General features: G+C 44.8%; 1 protein-coding gene across 1 annotated transcript; it reads left to right on the top strand.

Moving 5' to 3' along the window:
* Positions 1-310: 310 nt before the first annotated feature.
* GPR143 (G protein-coupled receptor 143) lies at positions 311-13,269 on the top strand. Its single transcript, XM_009943482.2, has 8 exons — positions 311-554; positions 2,246-2,355; positions 5,302-5,396; positions 6,749-6,841; positions 7,331-7,440; positions 8,776-8,884; positions 11,401-11,518; positions 12,970-13,269. Exons 1-8 carry the CDS (start codon positions 311-313, stop codon positions 13,267-13,269), a joined length of 1,179 nt encoding a protein of 392 aa, XP_009941784.1.
* Positions 13,270-21,763: the final 8,494 nt, after the last annotated feature.

Raw genomic sequence — 21,763 nt, 5'->3', positions numbered from 1 at the left:
TCAGTCTTCCTGTATCACGTGCTGTGCAAGCAGAAATATGCGAGTGAACTGTTGCCAATGGCTCTGAGCAAGCATGGGGCATGTTTCAGATTACACTGTGTTTTCTTGTTCGGATCTGATCTCCTAGCTAGGAGAGGCTGAGAAAGGCAGCTCTAGGGGATTTAGTTCTAGCAGCAGCACATGATCCATCAATCGCGTGATTCTCACCACAGAGGACTAATGGGGAGGGTGAAGCAAAAGCGAACGCTGCCTTGGGGAAGCAACAGCAGTTCCTTCTGCTCGTGGGGCCCTTCCACCAGCTGGACAATTCATGGCTTCTCCCAGGTTAGAAACCTACTGCTGCCCGAACCGGGATGCAGCTACTCAGCTAGTGATGAGCTTCCAGCCTGAAGTCTTCTGCGGAGTTTGCATTGGCAGCGCCTCTGTCAGTCTGCTCCTGACCATCCTGCAGCTCCTGCCGAAGAAGGGACAGAGCCTGCGGAAGATGCCCAAAGCCTCCTCCTCTTCCACCATCCTTCTCCTTATCTCCATTTGTGACATCCTTGGTGGCTTAGGTAAGCGCCAGCTTCACGTCCCTCACCTTTGCTGTAGCAGGCTCTTGTTGCTCGGAGGTGCCATAGCCAAATGAAGCTGGTGAGTGGACAACAGAGATTTCTGAGGGAAATGTGCTGTATGTATTCACAGGAAGGTTTGGGCTCAGTGAGATCAGAAAATGACTGGCCTCTGGGGGAGAAAGGTCTTCTTTAGCAGTTATAGTTTAGAAGTAAAAGCTCTTGACAAATCTACACCAAAATCTCTGCTTTAAAACAAATTAAAATCCAGAACAATGTCTGGTTCTCAGAGTAAGGCATAGAAGAGGAGGTGAGGCAGCACATTTAAAACTAAAGCTGACATCAAACACGTAGCCAACTCTTAGGACTACATTTGAAAAACACTTCCTATACGTCTTTAAATCCTCTCAGACCAAGTTTGCTGTCTTGTTCATGTGCCAGCCACTTCTCTGGGCACATCGAATCGACGGCAAATGAGTTTGAATTGCAGCTGTACGCAGATCATGCTGGACACAGGCTTTTGAAATGAGAGTGAGTGAAGCTCCCTTATCAAGGAAAACCTGCTGCCCGGCTCCTGGCTGATAGGCTGGAGAAATAAAACAGAGAATAAAACAAAACTCATGAGTCAAAATGAAACTAATTTGTCTAAATCTGTTCCGTCAGTCTATGGCATTTAGTGCCAAATTGGGTATAAATTAGCATGACACATGCTATGAAAATACAGGATGAGTTTTTTTCTACAAAAGCATTTTTTTTCTCACATTAGATAACAGAAGTAGTGCTGTTTTGTAAGTCTCTCTCGCTGTCTGGGAAGGGAGTAGGTTTTTAGATCTTTTTCCCCATTCATACCTTGCCAAATTCTCTCACGGTATGTAAAAAGTACTGGTATTAAAACAAATGATAAAGGGGGAAATAACGAAAGAGATGGAAAAAACGTGTATGCATTCACCTGGAAAAGGTCCTTTCAGTCACATGAGGCCAGCAATAGAGAAAGATATTTTTCTCGCTTTCACTGGGAAGTTCAAACTATTTATCCATCGTTGTCTTTGAATCAGAGTCACTTCCGTGTGTGGGAAACTGTTCTCTCTTGGTGGGAAACCTGGTGGGTTTGTTCTGCTCTGTGTTACTGCTTTAATGCCAATTTCAAGCAAACCCAGAAAATCTCACTAACAGACTGTAAGTTCATTTAAAAAAATGAGTATTTTTCTCACCTAATTGCAAAGTCCTGCTTTGTTCAGTCCTGTGGCAGAGAGGAAAGAGCTGCTTGTATAAATGAAGACAGCGAGAAGTGGGAAATAATAACTTTTTTCTGCAATGAGGGATTAAAGAGAAATGAATATTAGCATGTGAATATATACCAGTAAAACCGTAAATAGTTACTGGTTTATGTCAAGCTGTTAAATGCGACCCAATTCGTTTTAGGGAGGTGTGTGACAGTATCTGTAGGTAAGTAAAATTTTAAGCTACACAACATTTCAAGTCCTGGCAGCTTCAGACTCTTGGGGCTGCTTTTCCCCGAGCGATTACACCAACATATGAATAGTGCAGTTGTTCCTGCTCTGCTCCGCTGCAGCCGCAGCCTTGCTGCGACCGCGCAGAATCTGGGCTGCGACGTGGAGTACGCGGCTGGGAAGCGGCATGTGACTCAAATCACACGAGCAGATTCAAAGCCTTAATACATCTCTTTCCTTTAGGTATGATCTTCAGGTCAAGCGTGTGGCTAGGCTTCCCAGGCTTCATAGCTAACATTTCTGCGGTGAACGGGACCGACGTGTGGCCTTCTGCTTTCTGCGTGGGAAGCGCGGTAGGTACAGGGATCGTCTCCCCTTCCTCCCGCTCCCCTTTGACAGCGTGGGGAGGCTGAAAGGCAAACCGCTGGGTCCGAGAGGGAATTCGTCTGCGAGTCAGAGCCTGGATGTGTGATGGTTTCAGCCTCTGCCACCCTACGGTGCGTGCGAGGCCGCAGGGCAGTGCCGGTCCCACTGGCCCCCAGCTTTTTGTAGCAGTCTCCCGTCACAGGAGTGCTGGGCTGGTGGAGGGCACACCCGTGCTGAAGTCACGGGTGCGAGGGTACAGACGTTCCCGAATGGGCTCCGGAAGCCCTGGCTGGGTTTGCGCTGGCACGGCGTGGCTAACGCCCCGGCAGCTCGGCTGCACCCGCAGCACGAGGGCCTCCGGCCACCTTCTCCAGCAGGAACGACAGCCTGCGCGGTGGCGTATTGCGGGGACCGACTGCAACCAGTGACTCTAGTAGCTTCAGTTAGCTTCTGAGGCATGAGGGTGTGTGTTTTGTACACAGAGGCACTGCAGGATAAATCCGCCCAGAGACCCAAAGCTGCTGGCAGAAGGTCTGTCCCTGCCATGCAGGGTTACGGCACGGACTGCTGCTCATACAGGTGATCAATATCCGCGTCTGGTCAGGTCTAATTAAGCGTCTTCTGGATTAAAACACAAGAATAACAAAAAGTAAATGCATTCCAAAAGTGCAGATTGAAACTCACTTTCAAATATTACCATCACAGTACTGTCTGAGATACAGAACTTGAGTTTACTGTACAAGAAAAAAGGCCGTGTTTTTTACCAAAACATGGAGAATGGCAAAGAAGACAGATCATCGCTTTACCCAAATGCGGTAGGAACGTAGGGTGCCCAATCAATTCGTGCGTGAGTAATAACTGTATTAGCTTTACAATTTAAAGTTTACAACATAGAAGAGGATATGCTGCACTTAAACAACATTATTCAGCTCCAGTAGTTTTTAAATACAATAATGTATGCCAAAATGCAACTCACTGTACCTTATATGTCTACACAATGACAACTTCAGGCATGGTAGTATTGTACTGTAGAAGCAAATATCAGTTGTATGCATCTATCAATTCTCAATTCTGTGATACATGTTTAAGTTTTGCTTATTAGATGCAAATACTGATTTTTTTTTTTCTTTGGGGAAAGGGAAACCAGCAACATCAATATCTTGTAGCAAGAACATCCTATGCAAAAACCATGTTTCCCTATGTCTTAAATTTCACTTTCTGGCCCTTAACACAAAAAATAATATTTTTAAAAAGTGTCAAAGATACTGTGTGCAGACTGTTTGTTTTTCATTTGGATCTCAGGTTAGATGAGGAGCAGCATAGTGGTCTACCACAATTTTTATTTTCACTTTCTTGGGCTCCAGCAAAGTGCCGTAATTTGAGTCACTTGCTAAATTTAGATTTAATTATATTGGAATGAAAAATAACCCTTCTTCCACTCACTTCCCCTGACATATTCTTGTGTGTGTTAATAAAATGTTTCTCATTCTATTTGATTTTTCTTTTAGAAGTATTGTTTTATTTCACTTAACTGCAAGCCAATACAAACTCCAAATAGTCAGGCCTTTAGGCATCTCCTTTGAATAACACCCTCTGGTTTGCAGAGGGGTACCTTCTCAGGCCCTCTAGCAAAATGTGGCACTTTGTAAAAAAGTGAGGTAGCAGATGAGCATTTTGGTTTTAGTTGCATCTGATTTATATTATTTTTGGAGGCAATCTTGTCTGTGTTTCATTTTCCAGGTGGAAAGATCCCACAGTTTATTTGTATGTGTGCATGTGTATATAGTAAACTGTGCATTTTTAAACTGTAAATATGTCAAAGTACAGATGGAGTTACAGGCATGCTGAGTGCTATGGGTAAAGTGCATTAGAAGGAAGCCTGGAATTTTATTTTCTGACTCCTGTGCACTAGCAAAATGTTAGTGCACTCCTGGTCACTAGCAAAAAATGTCCACTAGCAATGTGTTTGAATTAAATACTGAATAATTTGTGTCACAAATGACTAGAGGCAGGGTCTACACCCATGGTGGAAGGAAGTATTTCCCAGCTTGATTTACATTTTGGAGGAAGGAGTGGTAGCTCTCTATTCACTGCCATTTGGCTCAGTAACAAGTATGTTGATTTCCAGCTGTAAAAGGATGCTACCATGGAGCTGCTGTAAAGGATATTTAGATAAGAACTGAAAGAGGGCTCAGAGGGAAGGTAATGTGAATATTAAAATAGTTCCAGACTGTTACAGAAAGTCAGCTCCTCTGGGGAAGAAATTTGGAATTTATAAACAGCAGCAAAGAAAGGTCACTTATCTTATATAGGCTCATGGGAAAAATGCATAGGGTTAGCTCACGAATGCGGTGGAATTTAACTTGACTTGAACCTGTTTCCTTTGGATTTTTATTGAAAGAATTCAGTCAGGGAGTTCAGCATGGATAATTTTTCCAGAGGGTGAGTGATATTTTTGTTAATGACCTTTTTTTCTTAATGACTGTTCCCTGAATTATGTTCTTGTATGTGGAGAAAACACCCATCACATGCAGAACTCACCATACACAGTCACACTGTGGTGTTGACTGACCTCAGTTATATATTCAAGCCTCAGCTACTGAGAAACTACTAAATTTTTAACCTAAAATTAAAACATTCTCACTTGAAATTTGTTATTTAAGAATTTTAGTTTTGGGCTTGACTCATGACATTGAGGGCTGAGACTGGAAAGGTAAACAACAGTTTTTTTAAGCAACAGAATGAGCTGTGAAAGCAAATGCTCTTCAGTTAACCTATGACTTGATTTTGAGTAAGACCTCATACTTCACAATCTCAGCTGGAATACACACACTCATGAAGAACAAATCACCAGGCCAAAGGTTTGAGTCGCTCCCCTGTCCCCAGTGGTACTTGAGAAACAGCTGTGACATTTGGCATTTTTACCCCTGCAGATGTGGATCCAGCTATTGTACAGCGCTGGCTTCTGGTGGTTGTTTTGCTACGCCGTTGATTCTTACTTAGTTGTGAGAAGATCAGCTGGACTGAGGTACCAGAGTTAAAGCTCTGAATTTGTTATTTTCCTTCCAACGCTGTATGTCCGTGTTTGCCTGCAGCTATCTAAGTGTATAAATGAAGCCTGGTACAAATATCTGATGCCCATATGGTTGCCAGGTAATGATATGGATGAGTGGTGTTCTAAGTGCTTAAATTGCCAGGGCAATGTTCAGGTATTGATTTGTTTATGTCCAACTGGAATTTAAATGTAACTGAATTCATTTAACCTTTGGAAAAGCAGGGAGCAGAATGGGCTCTGTGAACTCTGTTGCAGCGAGATGATTATTTTTGTCCCTACCCTGTACCTGAAATTGATTCTTGTGGCAAAATTGTTATCCTGGAAAAAACGTGGGAAGGGGAAAGTGCTGAATTTCTTACAGTTCATTCTCCAGGTTTTTTTCTCAGATTTTCTATTTTATCCACTTTTCAGTATTGTCATTATTACACTTCTGATCATATTTCTAAAGTTTTTAAGAAGAATGATAAGTATTTACTATACATTTTTCTGCAATGCCTGTAACAGAAGAACCTAAACCCTTTGGAAAGTACCCTCCTTTAATGCCAGACAGAACATATAAGGTGTTTCTAAGTTGGTTGTTGGAAGGGCAAAATGACCTTCGGTTGTTACTGCTAAACATGGAATTATGTGACTCTGTTCCCAGATAATATTGAGCAATCAGGTACTGGAGACATGACTTGTCTGGCAGATGTTATCAAAATCGGGATTTTTGAATTAACTTCAGCCTGTGGAGGTGGAGGATAAACCTGATTTTGCTGAATCCCATCGTTCTAGTCTGAAACAACTGGGACCTAAGTCCTTCCCCTATCCCTGCTAACCAAAAAAATCATGTATATTTGGGCTTGATTCTAAGATTGGGATAAACAACGGAAGACTTTCTACGCACACAGATCTGAATTTCCCTAAGACAGGAGCAGTATCCAGCTCTGAAAGTTAAACATAAATCTGCAAATTACAGACGGGTGGTTTACTTGACTGTTTCGCTCTGTTCTTAAGTCTTAATCCCCTAACTTGATTTCTGCAGAAGAAATGAAGGATGGAGGGGTTCCTTCTGAAGATTTGGGGATAGGGGAAGGGCTTTCCACCCTACAGGTTGGAGGACACTGGCCTTCTGTGTTCAAGCCTGAACAACCACTTCGGCTTATCCTTCACCTGAAGGCTGCCCCCCCCCCCGCTTTCCGTAGTTTAATGTACTGCCAGTGTTGTTCTGCACTATTTCGTATCTGTAAAGCTCTGTGTCAGTGATGGTGCTATTTTTATGTTGCGAAGTGGAAAGTGTAAGGTTTGGTGCCTTTAATTACGCCTGTCCTGTTTGGTGCCCGCAGTACGATTGTGCTGTACCACATGATGACGTGGGGCCTCGCGGTGATGCTCTGCGTGGAGGGAATTGCACTGCTTTACTACCCTTCTCTCTCCAGGTGAGCAGGGCTCTGGGAACAGGCTGTGAAACCGCAGCGCTCTCTGGTCATTTGAATGTCTTTCGGTCAGCTTTAGAGACAGATGCCCAAATGTGGGGCTTTTTTGATCTTTGACAAGCATGTCCCAGTGAGTCAGCGAGTATGCTAGAAATACCTGCCTGGGTTTCAGGGGGCTCGGAAGAAATATGCCAGGCAATACAGACACTTGGGCGTGCTACAGGGCTGTGATATAGCTTCTGCTATGAGCCACTGTTCTCCCACTCCTGCTTTTAGCTTTGTATTTGAGAAAAATGCACCGACCGTGCATATTAAAAATCAACTTTGTTTCCTATGTGAACTGGTGATGAAGCTCTGTGAATTAGAAGTTTAGCACCTGTTTGCTTCGTTCCTTTTATTTTATTTTTTAAGATAAAGGTGACATATATAAAATGGCCAGAATGATCAGGTGTGGAAAAAAAAATGCATAAGCTGTTCATGATTTCTTCTTAGCTGTGAAAATGGCTTGGAGCATGCAGTCCCACATTACATCACAACCTATGTCCCACTGCTGCTAGTGCTGGTGGTCAACCCAATTCTGTTTAGGAGGACGGTAGCAGCAGGTATGTTCCTAATGGCTGGCATCAATCAGTGTGTGCTGTTTAGTAACATAACAATACTGTAAAAAGTCATGACTGTGTATTCAGTGATGTGGGATAGCTCCTCATTAAATCATACAGATACAGCAGAAGGTGGGAGGGAATTGCCTGTTGAAGTGAAGATAGCATCTTGGTGGGAAATTTGCCCTGGAGACACACTCCAATGACATTGTCAAGCTGTGGTGCTATAAACCTCTACTGCCGATTGACAAAGGCGTTTCTATGTTACTGAATTACTCTTCATTTAAAGTATTTGAGGCAGTGTGTAGTGGATGATTAACTCTGCTGTAGTATTGGTACCAACCTGGACTTTGGAATGTAATTTATTCTGGTTTAGAGACAATGTTGGTGAGATCTGATAGTTGATTTAACTTCTTTGCAGCCCTGGAGATAAAAAACTAATACAATATGATCAGAATTTTGTCGCTCCTGATTCTGAGATTATGAAAAAAATGGGAATTGTACACAAGTCAGATGGGATTTTGAAGCTCCTATTTAATTTATTATCGAGTGCTTTGAAGAAATCAAACTGAAAAAAAGCCACAGATTCAATGCATTCTTTGCACGTGATATGACCAGTGCTAGGTGTTTGCAGTACCTGAATTCATACTTATTCAGCAACAGAAGACCTTGTATTCTCAGTTCAGTCTTCATTCCATCTGTCCTGCGTCCCTCAGTAATACTCATTTTCAAAGGAACAGTTGTTCCTCTCAGAGGTTCTTCCTATAAAAAGTTGCTCTTTTTATGGGAAAATACACACTGAGTATATTTGTGTGTGTCCGTATGTATATTCCGTGTGATATCTGAACAGCATGTGCATGACTGTCTACTCTTGCTGACATTACACCTTGAAGTTTTAGAGGTGTAGCCAATGCTGTATCAATTGCACAATGAAATATAATGTGCAGGATAGGATAGAATGTATTCTCTTTTTGTCTAAATATCACGTAATAAACCTATCGTTATATCACACATTATATGGAAGTTGTAAGCACTACCTTCTGTTATGAAAGAAAAGTATGTTGACCATACTATTTTCCATTTTTAGTGGGACTGAGAGAAGACAAACGAGCTAGTGGGATATCACTTATTTCAGGAATCCACAATGGATGTACTTCTTTCCCTTTTGTATTAAGATGTGAGATTCCTTGGTGATGGTCCTTCCAGCTTCTGAACTGCTGCTGGAGACAAGTCCATCCATTCCTTTGTTCCCTCTTTACAGACATCTGTCTTCTGGATCCTTGAGCCTATAACACTAATATACATGTATATTAATGAACTTCATTGTGTATTTTCCAGTTGCCTCCTTACTGAAAGGGAGACAAGGGATTTACACAGAGAATGAAAGACGTCTGGGGACAGAGATCCAGATCCGCTTCTTCAAAATTATGCTGGTGTTCGTTATTTGGTAAGAGGTACATTATTTTGTTTTAAACTGCCTTTTTCCCAGCTGGAGAGGGTTGGGGACAAGAAGAGAGTCTGAATAGAGTCATTTGTTTGTCTGTATGCTTGGAAGGGAAGGTGTCCAAGGAAGTATTTCTAAGCTACTTCACAAAGTAGCTGAATCACTCGTGTAGCATCACAAGGCTGCAAGGAAATGATAAAAATGTTTAACCAACAGGAAAACAGTAACCCCAACAAACAATAGCAACAAAAAAAAGTTGGGCGTAGACTAAAGCTGACTGGAACAGCAGCTCCCCAGCACTGTGGGCTGATAGACAGCTTTCTATACTCAAGATTTCTCAGAGCCTTTTGTCATCAAACACATCACTGAAAACCTATGGTAAATGCGCTTCTAAGACTGGCTTCATGGCCCTGACAGTGATGATATAATGTAGCCACCTCTGTGGTCTGCAGATCCCAAGTGTGTGAAAAAACGATGGATATCGACTGGAAATACAGGGTTATATGGCAGAAAAGAAATCTCTATAAGATTGTGTGTGAAATTTCTGATCATTTAATCTTTTGGGTTTTTTGCAGTATTCCATCTTCCTCCATGAAAACAGGACTTCAGAGTAGCACAGGAAAGAGATAGGGAGGAGAGCTGGGAGGGAGCAGGGGAAGTGGGGAAGGAGGGAGGTACACACCTCATCCCCAGATCCCTGCGCCTCTGCTCCAGCAGCACCATCCAGTGGAGTGGTGACTGGAACTGGAGGTACTGGATGCCCAAAGCAAAACTGAGCTAAAATAGGGCCTGCTTTTGTAGGAAACAGTTTTTACTGCAATCTCACAATTATCACAGAGCAGTAAAGGCACCAGGAGGGGGGGCGCGATCCGCTCTGCGAGGACTGTTCAGTGACCTAACAAGAAGTGGCCACTGCTGTGAAGTGGTTACTACCTACGTGGGTAACACCAGTGACAGGAGGAGGGGGGAAGGAAATGGTCCTGGAGTAGCAAAATGACTTGGCCAAACTTCACAGTCTCTATGACTGCTTAACATTTTTATACACAGGTACAGTAATGCATGTTACATTGCTTTGAAGGGCTGAGCAGAGAGAACAACTGCCTTTTTGTCTTCTGGCTGCTGTATACTGGAGTGCTCTGGAGGGAAATGATTGTCTTTTCTTGGGGGATAGCTGAGTCTGCTTAGCTTGGGAGAGGGTTTTCTAGTGCAGAGGGTGGGGTAACCTGCAGGGGAGGGGGCGAGACGGCAGCAAAGGAGCCCACAGCATGGCTTCCTGGAAACTGATGAAATAACGAGGAGCAGAGATTTAGCCAGGTTTCCAGGGCTCTGGAAGGAAAGAGCCCAGAGGCACCACGTAAGTGCATTGCAGCCTAAGGAATGGTGGCCAGCTTGCTAGCCTGGGACTGAACATGAAAGAAAGGAACAATTCCCCAAGGACACAGTGGGGACATTTGTTTATTTGCATTCTGTCTCATTCTGGGCTTTTCTACTAAAAAAAATAATCACAGCTCTAGTTTTGGATTTTGTTTTCCTGACAAAACAGAAGCTTTAGAGTGTAAAAACTCTCTCAAAGGTTACTGTAGGAGAAGACTGAGGCAGTCCCATCTCAGAAGCTCAGGGAAGCTGCCCTTCCATCCCAGAGGTCAAATATGAAACGAGTTAGTCAAAGACAGCAGGTTGGGCCAACATGGGTTAGAAGAGATGCCTGCAGATTTGGGAGGGGAGAGCGGGAGCTTTTACACTGTGATAAAAATGTAATTGCAGGAAGGACATGTATAAACCCCTTTAGAAGTATGGCATAGATGCTGACGCTGCAGTAGAACTATAAAGAAATGCTGGTCTGACTGTTTAGAAGATGTAAGAAGTTACAGCCATTTACAATAACCTTTATTTAGTGTAGAATATCCTCAGGTTCTTTCACAGAACGAGGTTTGACTATGCTTATCCTTCTTTGGAAACAGAAATTCCCTTTATTTCAAAAAACTGATGGCATTTTCAAGGATTTTAAAGTCAACTTTGGTTTTGGTTTGTAGTTTTTTAATGTACATTTTGAAAGGCTGCTGTAACATAACCCTGAAATTCTAGCTCCAGCTAGAGTTCCTGCAGCCTTTTGCAACACCCAGGCATATACTTGGTTTCCTTATCTGTGAGTACTCTCCTTTTAAGACACAAGTAGAAGAAGTCGGCATGCATGATGTTCCCATTATGGATCAGAGTTGTTTATCATCTCAGTTTTATCCTGCAATTTACTGTTCTGCAACAAGCTCAAATGATCAGGTTCTTGTTTGTTTGCTTGTTGTATTCATTTCTTTGTCTAGGCCTGGGCTAGCAAGTAAGTGTCTGGGTTTTGATCTCGGAGACCTACTGGTCCCTTCAGATTCAAACTTAACATTAAAAAAGTCTCACTCTTCTGATCAGTGAGGCTAATTTCTGTAAGTTGAAAGTAAAGCATATTTTACGAATACATACACATATATACAGCTGTCTTGTTCTCTTCCTCTTCTGTATTCCTGCAATAGCTGGTCATCCAATATCATCAACGAGAGCCTTTTGTTCTACCTCGAAATGCAGCCAGATATCAATGACATGCCCCTGAAAAACGTCAGAAGTGTTGCACTGATCACGTGGATTATAATGGTGGGTCGGCTGTGACATCGCTTAGTGTTGGAATTACTTTTGTAAGACTGGTGGAATAGCACCGGTGTAGTGGGTGGTTTATGTTTGTTTAGGATACAAACACTCTGAAAATCAAGGAAGAAAAGCAGAAAGTAAGAGAGGGGGAGAAGCGGTCACTGGGAGTGCTTTTCACATATAAACTTTGCCAAAAATATACCAAAGGCCATTTTTTTCTCCCACTTGCTGGAGTATGCATTTCTCTGGGATTGCTACCCATTTTAAAATCCAGAACAGACCACTACGATGATTTCTAGTCTGACATTGCTAACCTCTGCCATAATGCAAGCTACAAAGTTTTAGCTCACGATTCCCGAAGGTTCCCCAATAAAATGGACATTTTCTGGTAATACTCTGCTTGTAACTATGGTTTTGTTTATTATAAAGAATAATTGCATCTTTTATCATGACATTTGGATAATTATTTGGGGACAGATACTTAAAAATCTTGAAAGCAATACACCAAAAAATAGCTACAAGATGCTGGCCTCTTACTGTACCCTACCTGCTTTTCTCATGTTGGAATATTTGGCAAGGCATTTTTCAGAGGTGACACTGCAGGTTCCTTTTCCAAGAAAGTTTATTCTGTCACTGTTAGATACCTGTGAGGCCTGAGCAGGCTTTGTGTAGTTAAGCCTTCTCTATTGAAGGCTGAAGTGATGCAAATGATTTGATACAAACTCCTCCTCTGACAAGGAGTGAATGCATTGATGTGACAAGGACCTTGCTCGTGCTCACCTGCAGAGTGAGGGGTCAGGTTCTAGGAACTGAGCTACTGTTTAAATTGGCTGTAAAAATAATTTGCTCTTTTCTCCTGTGAAAAAGGAAATCACTAAAGCCATTTACTTGCCAAATATCCCACAGCACTGGGAACTGAGATGATTGTTTTGGAAATCGCGTGGGATTTTCTTTTTTGGTGTCTCTCCCCATTTTTCCATCCCACTTTGATGGACTTTTTCACTGGGTCAGGAATCTGCAGCAGTTCCAAACAGATCATTTGCTGCTGTTTTAAAAAACTTGACTTTGTGTGCTAGTGTCTACTTTTATATATTTGACTTGGCTTCTAGTGAAAAATGTAATATTTGCTTTTGTGTATAGAAAAGTCTAGAGCTTGTGGGGAGTGTTAAAAGCGCACCCAGGGACTGACCAGCTAAAACTCATGGTAGAAAACCATTTGGTGCTGGTTGTTCACTGGGATGGTCTCAGCATACTGGAACAACAGGTTGTGGTATTTCACTCCGGCTTGTTTGTGTCTTCAGTGGGAACAACATACACTTTTATTTGCATGCCAGTCGCATCTTGTAAAAACAGCAGTTGTTCAGTGAAAGGAAAATTGTTAATGGATGCAAAAAGTTTTGCTGGAGCTCAAAATGAAGCCTTGCTGGTGTGAGTCCTGTTGCACTTCTCTTTCCTAGGGGGTTCTTAATCCGATGCAAGGCTTCCTCTTCACATTGGCTTTCTATGGCTGGACAGGATGGAGAGTGGACCTGAAATGGCGAAAAAGAGAAATACCCTGGGAATCATTGTCCTCATCAACTGTGGGTGAAAATGCCTATCCCTCACCCGTGAACTACCCAAGCAACACCCATGATTCAAAGAAGATATCGACAACTGACAGCCAGCAAACCGACGAGGCCATAAGCATGTTGTCTGAAGGTAACACAAGCGGTGATGACAGATTAACCAGGAGCTCTCCCATCTACCAGGGCTGGTAGTTTACAGGTGCAGAGCTGGATCCCACTTCTCATGTTGTCAGGACTCCTAAAACCACGTTACTGTGTGAACCGTTGCCTACTCTGGAATTAGGTTTGCGCCCAATGGCTTGATGTCATTTCCTATAACTTGTGTGTGTGTTTGAGACAGCGCATGTGAGATGGAGAGGTATTATGGTTTGTGTCTTCATTTGCCTTATAAGAGGAGATGTGTTAACAGGCATAAAGGCCTGATCCTTTTTCAGCAGGAATATCTCTCTGCAAAGATACTTATGATTCATTTTCATCCATTTTGTGTTAATGTCTCTTGTAACCTCCATATGGTAGAATAGTCTTTTGTTTAAATAAATGGGCTATTAATATGGTGGGTTTTAAACGTGTTGCCTTGCTTGCCTGGCTCAGCATAAAACTCCTTACCCAGCACTACAGCTCTAGGATTTCTGAGACATCGTTTTCAGCCTTGACATTCTGGTACAATATTAGTGACAGCAAACATCAACATAAGCACAAATATTTCCTGTTGGTGTAGCATCCCACTGATATAGTCTTTTTTTAGCTTGTTTATTTGAATTTTCAGTTGGGTTTTATCTAGGGAGCTGAAAGGCTTTTAAAAAAAAGTAATCAAGCCCAGCCTACGTTCCATGAACACTTCAGAATAATGGTTCCAGTTCACTCCTGGTTCAAGCAAAAATAACCCTTCAAACTGTTTTTTTAGCATGGATTCAGTCTGATCCTTATATGTACTTGTCTAACGGGATTATGGCTGTTAGGGGCAGGTGGATTAAGAAATAACGTTTGCAAAAACCACCTAGATGATCTGAGTGCTCATCAAAAAACAGAATAAGTAGAATCAATAGTCCTTTCTCTATGGTGTGCTCCGTTTTATGTCTTCATCTGCTGAACGAAGAGATACTAAGTCCGTTTTCTTATCTGCTCAGATACGTACCTCATTCGGTGCAGCGCACTAAGTACCCTTACCCAAACAATTCCCCAGCTCGGTTGAAAGCAGAGAAAAAATGATGACTGTGTCAGCCCAGGGCTTTTACTTCCTATCAAAAGAAGAAGTAGTGTCTTTTAAGTTTGGTTGTGCTGGAAGCTGTTCACAGCACAATCTGACAGATGGCACGGTGGAAGCCCCCTGACCCCAGGTACCCTCCCTCCTTTCCTTCTGTATTTGGCGAGGTCCTGTCATAAAAAAAAAACAAGCTATGTTTTGAACCTGTTCACATCCGCTTTGATTGAACTTCACTGGCTGTCCACACCTTTCTTTTCAAACCCAGTTCAGTCCCAGCTATTGTTTAGAAAAATAAATATATTGTTAAACAAAGATGAAAGGTTAGTGCAATAATAACATAAAGCTTCAGCTGCTGTGTTGCTCAGGAGAGTCCCAGAATGGTTAGAAAAGCAGGCTCAGCAGAAACTATATAGCAAAATATTGATTTTGTATTTTAAATGAATTGCTTTCTTGAACTAACCGTTTGATGCCAAGGTGTTAAACAATGATCCGATAATTATTTAGGCAGATCATTACAGAGCTGAGGTTGGTTTGTAGAAAATCTTTTACATGGTGCCCCGTAGAAACCTTTGTTGTTTTATGGCTTTATATTGTGTTCTAGTTGTCAGAAATACTGGCAGATCTCCAGATCCTTCCTTTTCACCGCAGTCATTTCTTTCCTAGCCAAGTATAAAAGAGAAAGCACAGGGACTTGGGAGCAGATTATATTGATCCTTATGAAATAGAGACCACATTTTCGGTGCAATATTCATCACAATAGGGTTCAAAAGAGCAGGAAAACAGTGAAGGTGGAATTGTTGCTAAACCTCTTCAGATGCTAGGGTGTGAACCGGGCCACGGAACCCTAAAACCAAATAAACAGCCTCTGGCTTCATGGGAATAACCGTGTGGCACGGAAGCCCTTGGGAGGTGACAGCCTGCAGCAAGAGGCCCTGTGAGAGGGCTGTGCAGCAAAGCCCTGCTTCCTCACGCTGCTCCAGGGCATGCGTGGAACGGGGACAGACCGGGTCCCAGCACCCGGCCCCCCAAGGCCCTGGGCAGGGCTGGGTGGCTGCTGGCCCTGGGGCACCCCTGTGCCGGGACAGCCTCCTGCAAGCCTAGCGATAGGACGAGAGGCAATGGCCTCAGGTTGTGTCAGGGGAGGTTCAGATTGGATATTAGGAAAAATTTCTTTACTGAAAGAGTGGTCAGGCATTGGAACAGGCTGCTCAGGGAGGTGGTGGAGTTACCATCCCTGGAGGTGTTCAAAAAACCTGTAGATGTGGCACTACAGGACATGGTTTAGCAGGCAGGGTGGTGTTTGGCTGACAGTTTGACTTCATGATCTTAGAGGTCTTTTCCAACCTTAATGATTATATGATTCTATGACAAGGGTCGTGTTTCGCCCCCCTCCTCTTCAAGGTTCTCCTCAGGATGTGTGTGGCATGTGTCTGTACTTGGATGCCATCATGAAAGATACGGAGTCAATTGAGAGCTTAAAGACAACGAAGCTGATGCTGAGAACATGAAATGGGGATAGCAGAGCAAACCGACAGCAGTTTTTAACTTGCAAAAGAAGTAGGTGTGAGGAGAGCTTCCTTGCCTGCTGTTCCCAGCCTCTGGTGGATGTACATGAGACGTTCCTCCACAGCTTACAGTGGGGTGATAATTGATTCTGCTCACGTGTAACCACGACTGCATTTGATTTCACCCCGCGTGGACCTTGCTCGTGCCTCACCGTTCAACAACTCAACCAAAGCATCGTTTTCTCCAGGCGTTGCAGGGGTGCCCATCTCTTCCCACCAGGATCGGGCCTTTGAGGTGAGATGCCTCTCCCGACGGCCCCCGCTGCCTGTGCGTGCTGCGTGCACGGTGCGGCACAGCCACAGCAGCTTTGTCGGGGGGAACCAACTCTGTGCTCCAAGGGTCAGCGCGGGCACGCTGTGGACACCGTGCCCTGGACACCACAGCTGTGACACTGACCCACACACTGCCTTCTCCAGTGTGCCAGCCCCTCTCTGCTGAGGGAACCTTGTGCTTATCAGCGCATAGAAAAACATCCTAGTTTTTGTTTCAGTAGCGATTTATCTCTGCATAGTCATCATCATCTGTTAATGCCGGCGTCTGGATTTCCAGCCTATGATCGCTTCAAATGCGCTTAGTTTTAGGAGCGCGCTGGCAGGCAGCTCAGGTGAACGTGGGAAGTGCATGTCCCTGGCCTAAGCGTTTGTTTTCCAAGGTGTGTTTCAAACATGGCTTGGGTTAACAGGGGAGAGATCGTGTCAGTACTGAAGTCCACGGATGCAGTCAGAGCCTGCGGTCTCCATCTCACACTGTCTGGGCGAGGGGCTCTCCTCCACCGTCACACAGCTCTTCGGGTCCCGAGCAGGAATGCAGCTGCTTCTCCGGAACAGCAAGGTGTGACCCGGGGAAGCAACCGGGGACTGACGTCAGCTATTGCCCAATAAAATGTGTGTGGCTGAAGTACTAAGTTTTGACAGTATAGCAATTGTCAATTTTAGCTTATTGTATTTTGGGTGTATTAGGGCACAACAAAGCCTTTCTGAAATTACAGGAGAGGAAAAAAATGTAAATTAAAAAAAGTAGTTAAATCCATGCACTGAAATAAAATTGCTGTAGTGGGATTTCATAGAAAGGCTATCATCTACACATACAGGGCAGCGCAGCTGAATCACCTCTGTTTAACACCCTCCTCGCCTCCCAGCCAGCTTATCAAATCCAACCACACGCAGTAAGCATTCTCCGTATTCACCCAAACTTCTTTTTAAGCCCTCAAAGATAAAATGAAACCTTTCAGGAGAAGTGCCCTCTCACATCCTGTAATACTGTCTTAAAGGCTGCTGGCTCTTCTCTGTTGGAGCAAGATGACGTATGCAACTGTATTTGGCCTGCCAGTCTCATACACTTAATTACTATTTTATTTGGCCAGATGTTCAGGCTAATTGCAAAGCTGCAATACGAGCACTAAGCAAAATCATAAACTACTTGAATAGGCAGACTTCTTGCATACCAAAGCTCTGCATTTATGAGGTCCACCATATGCCTGAATACCAAAATCCTCACCACACCTCTCACTAACCCCTTTCAGGAGCAGGCATGTATCTGTGTGGACATTGAAGTTGGCAGCTGAAGAAGATGCAGTTGTACTGAGAGAAAAACAGGGAGCACAGTCAAATCCAGGGATGTGTTTGAATCTGTTTTCCCAGGTGGTTTATATTCCCTAGGAAACACTGTGAGCTGTATGGAAAGTTGGTTCTCCTACCACACCTCTCTAAACAAACTCTTAAACATTCAGAGAGCTGAACTCATTAGGGAATTTACAGATGGAGTTTTCAAAAGGCTGAGAAAATTCACTGAGTGGTGGTAGAATTGAGTTTACACCCAAAACAAAAACGCTAAAGCGAACTAAAGCACTTTCTTCCACACAGCTAAGAAGAACGGGTGTCTTTCTAGCTCTCTCCACCTTCTGTGTTCTCCCACTACGCAATACTGAAAGAGTCCTAGAAAAGAAATCAGACCATCATACCTAGAAAAAAACCTGCTGTAGCCATCCCTAGACTTTTGACAGCCCCATGGCTTAGCGGTGTTCCCTACCCTTGCCCCTGCTTGGTGTGTTGGAATGTGGGCTACAACGAGGACCTGCTGGGCTGTGAGCTTGCACGGCTCAGTCTACAGAAAGGACCAGCACGGGTGGGGATGTTTTTGTGTGCACTGCGTGATTGAAAGCCTTGAGAAGATGTTTGGCTCTTCATGGCATCGCTAGATTGAGGGTTGAAAGGCCGAAGGGATGGGTGGCCTTGCCAGAGCCCACCGCAGCCAACAGGACCGGGTGAGTTGGGTCAAATGCAGTACAACGGGAACGTCGATGACACCTGAAGGTAGCATCGACACGTAGAAAAGCCAGTGTTTCTAATTACTATAGAAACATTGAAGTTGCAGAGGGAGAAAGCTCAGCTCTAAAACTTGTTTGGAATGTCTTCAGGACTGTGGAATTTTTAGAGTCCTGGAAATTATTTCAGGCTTCTCTGCGTTTTGCAGCACCGATTATTTTGTGATGTGGTTAGCTGATAACAAAGCAAATCGATTCGATGGGGTCCTTCAATGTCCCCTACATCGTGTGTGTTTTCACAAGTCAGTATGGGATAAAGCAGGTTCAGGCCAATTGTGTTTATTGGAGCATTAGTTGACATCACTTTTAATGACATAGAGCTGACTCTGATATGTTGTTAGTTCTACTTGCTCCTGCAGGACTCTGTGGCTGAGCCTACATTTAGCTCAGTTTTTATTTCAAGTACCTTTTACAAGCAGAATGAGAGGGGAAAATGCAACGCTGTGTTAGAGAACTGCTGGACAAAGGTGCCTGTTAGTCACCCATGTCACGGTAGGTGCCTTCTGTGCCCAAATGCCTAGAACGCCCTTAGTTCCAGCAAAAGCCATAACGCATCTGGGAAGCTGGGCTGACATAAACCCAGCCCATGGAGTCAGAGCTGGAGTCTGGCTGTGTACAAGCCAGAAGCTGCGCGGTACAGTGGAAGTAGCATAAATGTATAGGATGTAGGAACGCCAGCTTCTGTGGGTGTTCACACCGAGCATGCTAATTGATGTTCATATGGACTGAGGATAACGAGGGAGAATTCCCAGCAGAGAGTTGCCTGTGTAGGGTGAGCAAACAAATACTTCAGAGTTCAAGTGTCCTAACTTTCCCTTCCCTCACTTCAAAAAGAATTTGCTTCTGATGAAGGTGAAATGAGCAATTTCGCTGAAATAAAATTATCCCGTGACGTTGAGTGAGGGATGGATTCTGGGCAACTTCCAGATAAGATCAGGATTTTGCAGACAGAAAGTCTGAGCCACAAGAAGCTGCAAGAGTTCCTTTAGCCAGAATGATTGCCAAAATTTATTTCAATACGGGTGAAGGATTAAGTGATCTGCTGCTAGTTGAGAGTTTGGTGGACGGCACACAGCATTTTGCAGTTCCTTAGCAGAGATACAGAGAAATAGTCTAAGTGACTGCTTTTCTCCCCAGCAGACGCTAGCTGTGCAGCCAGCTTGGAGTTTCTACTACTGCTTTTTAAAGGAAAACCTTCGGTGAGAAGAGTGCAGCTTTTACACAGGAAGCTATATGGAGCTGGTCTAAATTCATATTTCCATTTTGTTTAGTTAAGCATATTGAAAACCTGGTGGCTAGACCAGAGGAAGGCTCTATTGTAAAAGGCAATTGTGGGTTAAGAAGAGCGCCAGTTCTCAGAGCACTGGTATGAGTCCAGTTTCACTTTAGTGGGGGACTGAAATCTGTTATCATCCAGTGATGCTGCGTTGGCTTCTCTGAGAATAGTCTGGAGTCTTAACTCAGCTCCCAAAATGCACATGTCCATTTTGTGGGAGCTGCCCTGAGGGGAAGACCTGGCAGCGCCTGGGCCTGACGCCTGGTTCCTGCATCCCCATCCCGGGCAGCCAGTGCCGGGCGGCCCTGCTGGAGCTGCGGCTTGCACCAGGGGACCTCCGGAAGCCCCTTCTCACCTCAGCCAGCCCCTGATCCAAAGCCTCCTGTGATCTGGGCTCTCACCCTCACCCCGTTAGGTCTTTTGGTCAGCCTGGGGCTCTGTCCTGCTGCGGGTGGCAGCGCCTGAGCGGCCCACGGGTCTCTCTTCATGCCCTGGGCTGAGGTTCAGGCAGCCTCTGCCCCCACTCCTATGGGAAGGAACCCGGCTCTTGAGGGGTGGAGAAGAGCTCTGTTGGACTGAGATACGTTCTTCCCTCTGGAGAGCCGGCCATCGGCGTGTCTGTTTGTCAACGTAGCCTTGTCCCACCCTAGTTTTTCAGCAGTTTTCCTCTGCCTCCCATCACCTACGGAACATTTTTGCACAGCGTGGCCGAGAGGGACGCAGAGGGCACACGGGGGCCTTGGATCCCTGCTCTCCAAGAGGTACCCACCACCTACGCACCTGGGAGCCTCCTGAAAAGCCTTGAAAATGTATGAAGCCAAAGACAACCTCTTTCACTGTGCTTATTAAAAAAGGTAGGTTTTAAAGATGTAGGTTTAGAGCAGTGTGGTGGGTTTTTTTGTGCAGCGTGAGGAACCAGCTGTGTTGGCTGGGTTGTCCCTGCAGCGTCCTCCCCCTCCGAGGGCACCAGGGCTCAGGACAGCGTGAGGACGCTGGCAGCCCTTCAGTGCAGGGGCAGCCACATGACAGCATGTGCTCCTGCTTTGCCTCCTACTGCAGATCTCGAGTGAATTTCCTGGAGGAAAAGAAAAAAAAAAAGAAAGAAAGAGAAAAAAAAAGCCACACCACAACTCATTCCTCAGGCTAAAGCGCTTGACCGAGCACCACGTTTTATGTGGCCACGAAATGGCATCCTCCTCCCACCCTGCCCCAGTCATGCGCCTGCATGTGATGGGGAGCGCAGCGTTCTTCCCACCGGCCCTCTCCTCCCGGCACCAGACTCGACCTGCCAAGGGCCAGTGGCATCCCCAAGCCATGCCAAGGGCCAGTGGCATCCCCGAGCAATGCCAAGGGCCAGCGAGATCCCCCAGCCACGCCAAGCGCGCCGGGGAGCAGCCCGGCCCCGTGTCGGGCAGCCAGCCGCCCCGTAGCAACGCAGCTACGCCCAGAACTATGCGGCGGAGGCTAGATAGGGAGGATTTTTCCTTATTTCCTAGGGATTTTACAGTCTGAAAGCTGGTATACCCAGATTCCTTCAACATATTGCTTAAACTTAAAATGAAAAAGAAAAAAAATCACACCTACGTTAACGAAATACTTTTTCCTAACGACAAAGCTTTTTAATAACTATCTTTAAATGTAATAGAGGCCTTTCTCCTTTGCTTGCTGGGGTCTGAGCTAGCAACCTCTGTGACTTAAAGGGTAACGAGGGAGATGCTGAGTACCTGGAAACCTGCGAGAGGCACGAGCGGGCGAGCTGAAGACACACACGGTCTGAGAACGGCTCCTCTCGTCTCGGTGCATTTATCCTCCCGCGGGCAGCGGGCTGGTGCGACACGCAAGTGCCGGTGCTGCTGCTGCTGCAGCCCCCACCATCGCGCCGCTCCCTCTCCTGCCACTCGGAGCCCCTCCGCCACGCTTGTGAAATTAAATCTTCGCTGGCCAAAAAGGAGGGGAGAAGCAGCGAGCCGTGCCAACCTTACAGCCCAGCGGTTGGAGACCCCTCGCTCCAGTCGGGCACCATTTGTGTTTATGGGGGGAGCCCGGGGAGCTCTTGCCAGGTGATGCATCACTGCCTGTCAGCAGAGCTCCCTGAGCACCAGCCTCTGGGCTACGGGGCTGTGAAACCTTGAAAAAATATTTTTGGTTTTTTTTTCATGGCGCCTGTTTCAGGTGTTAGTTTTATTGCTACATTACTGGGAGACAAAAATGCTATGTATTATCTTAGTTTATTTTACGAAGATCTCACACTGTAGATACCCAGTTAATGGATGCATTTCGTGCCAGGTGAGATTCCGATCATACCTACGGATCTGTG

This window comes from Opisthocomus hoazin, chromosome 1 (genome assembly GCF_030867145.1).
Source record: "Opisthocomus hoazin isolate bOpiHoa1 chromosome 1, bOpiHoa1.hap1, whole genome shotgun sequence".
In the NCBI taxonomy this organism is placed as follows: Eukaryota; Metazoa; Chordata; class Aves; order Opisthocomiformes; family Opisthocomidae; genus Opisthocomus; species Opisthocomus hoazin.
Note: the sequence above shows the minus strand (reverse complement) of the source record. Positions and strands in the feature narration are given on the sequence as shown.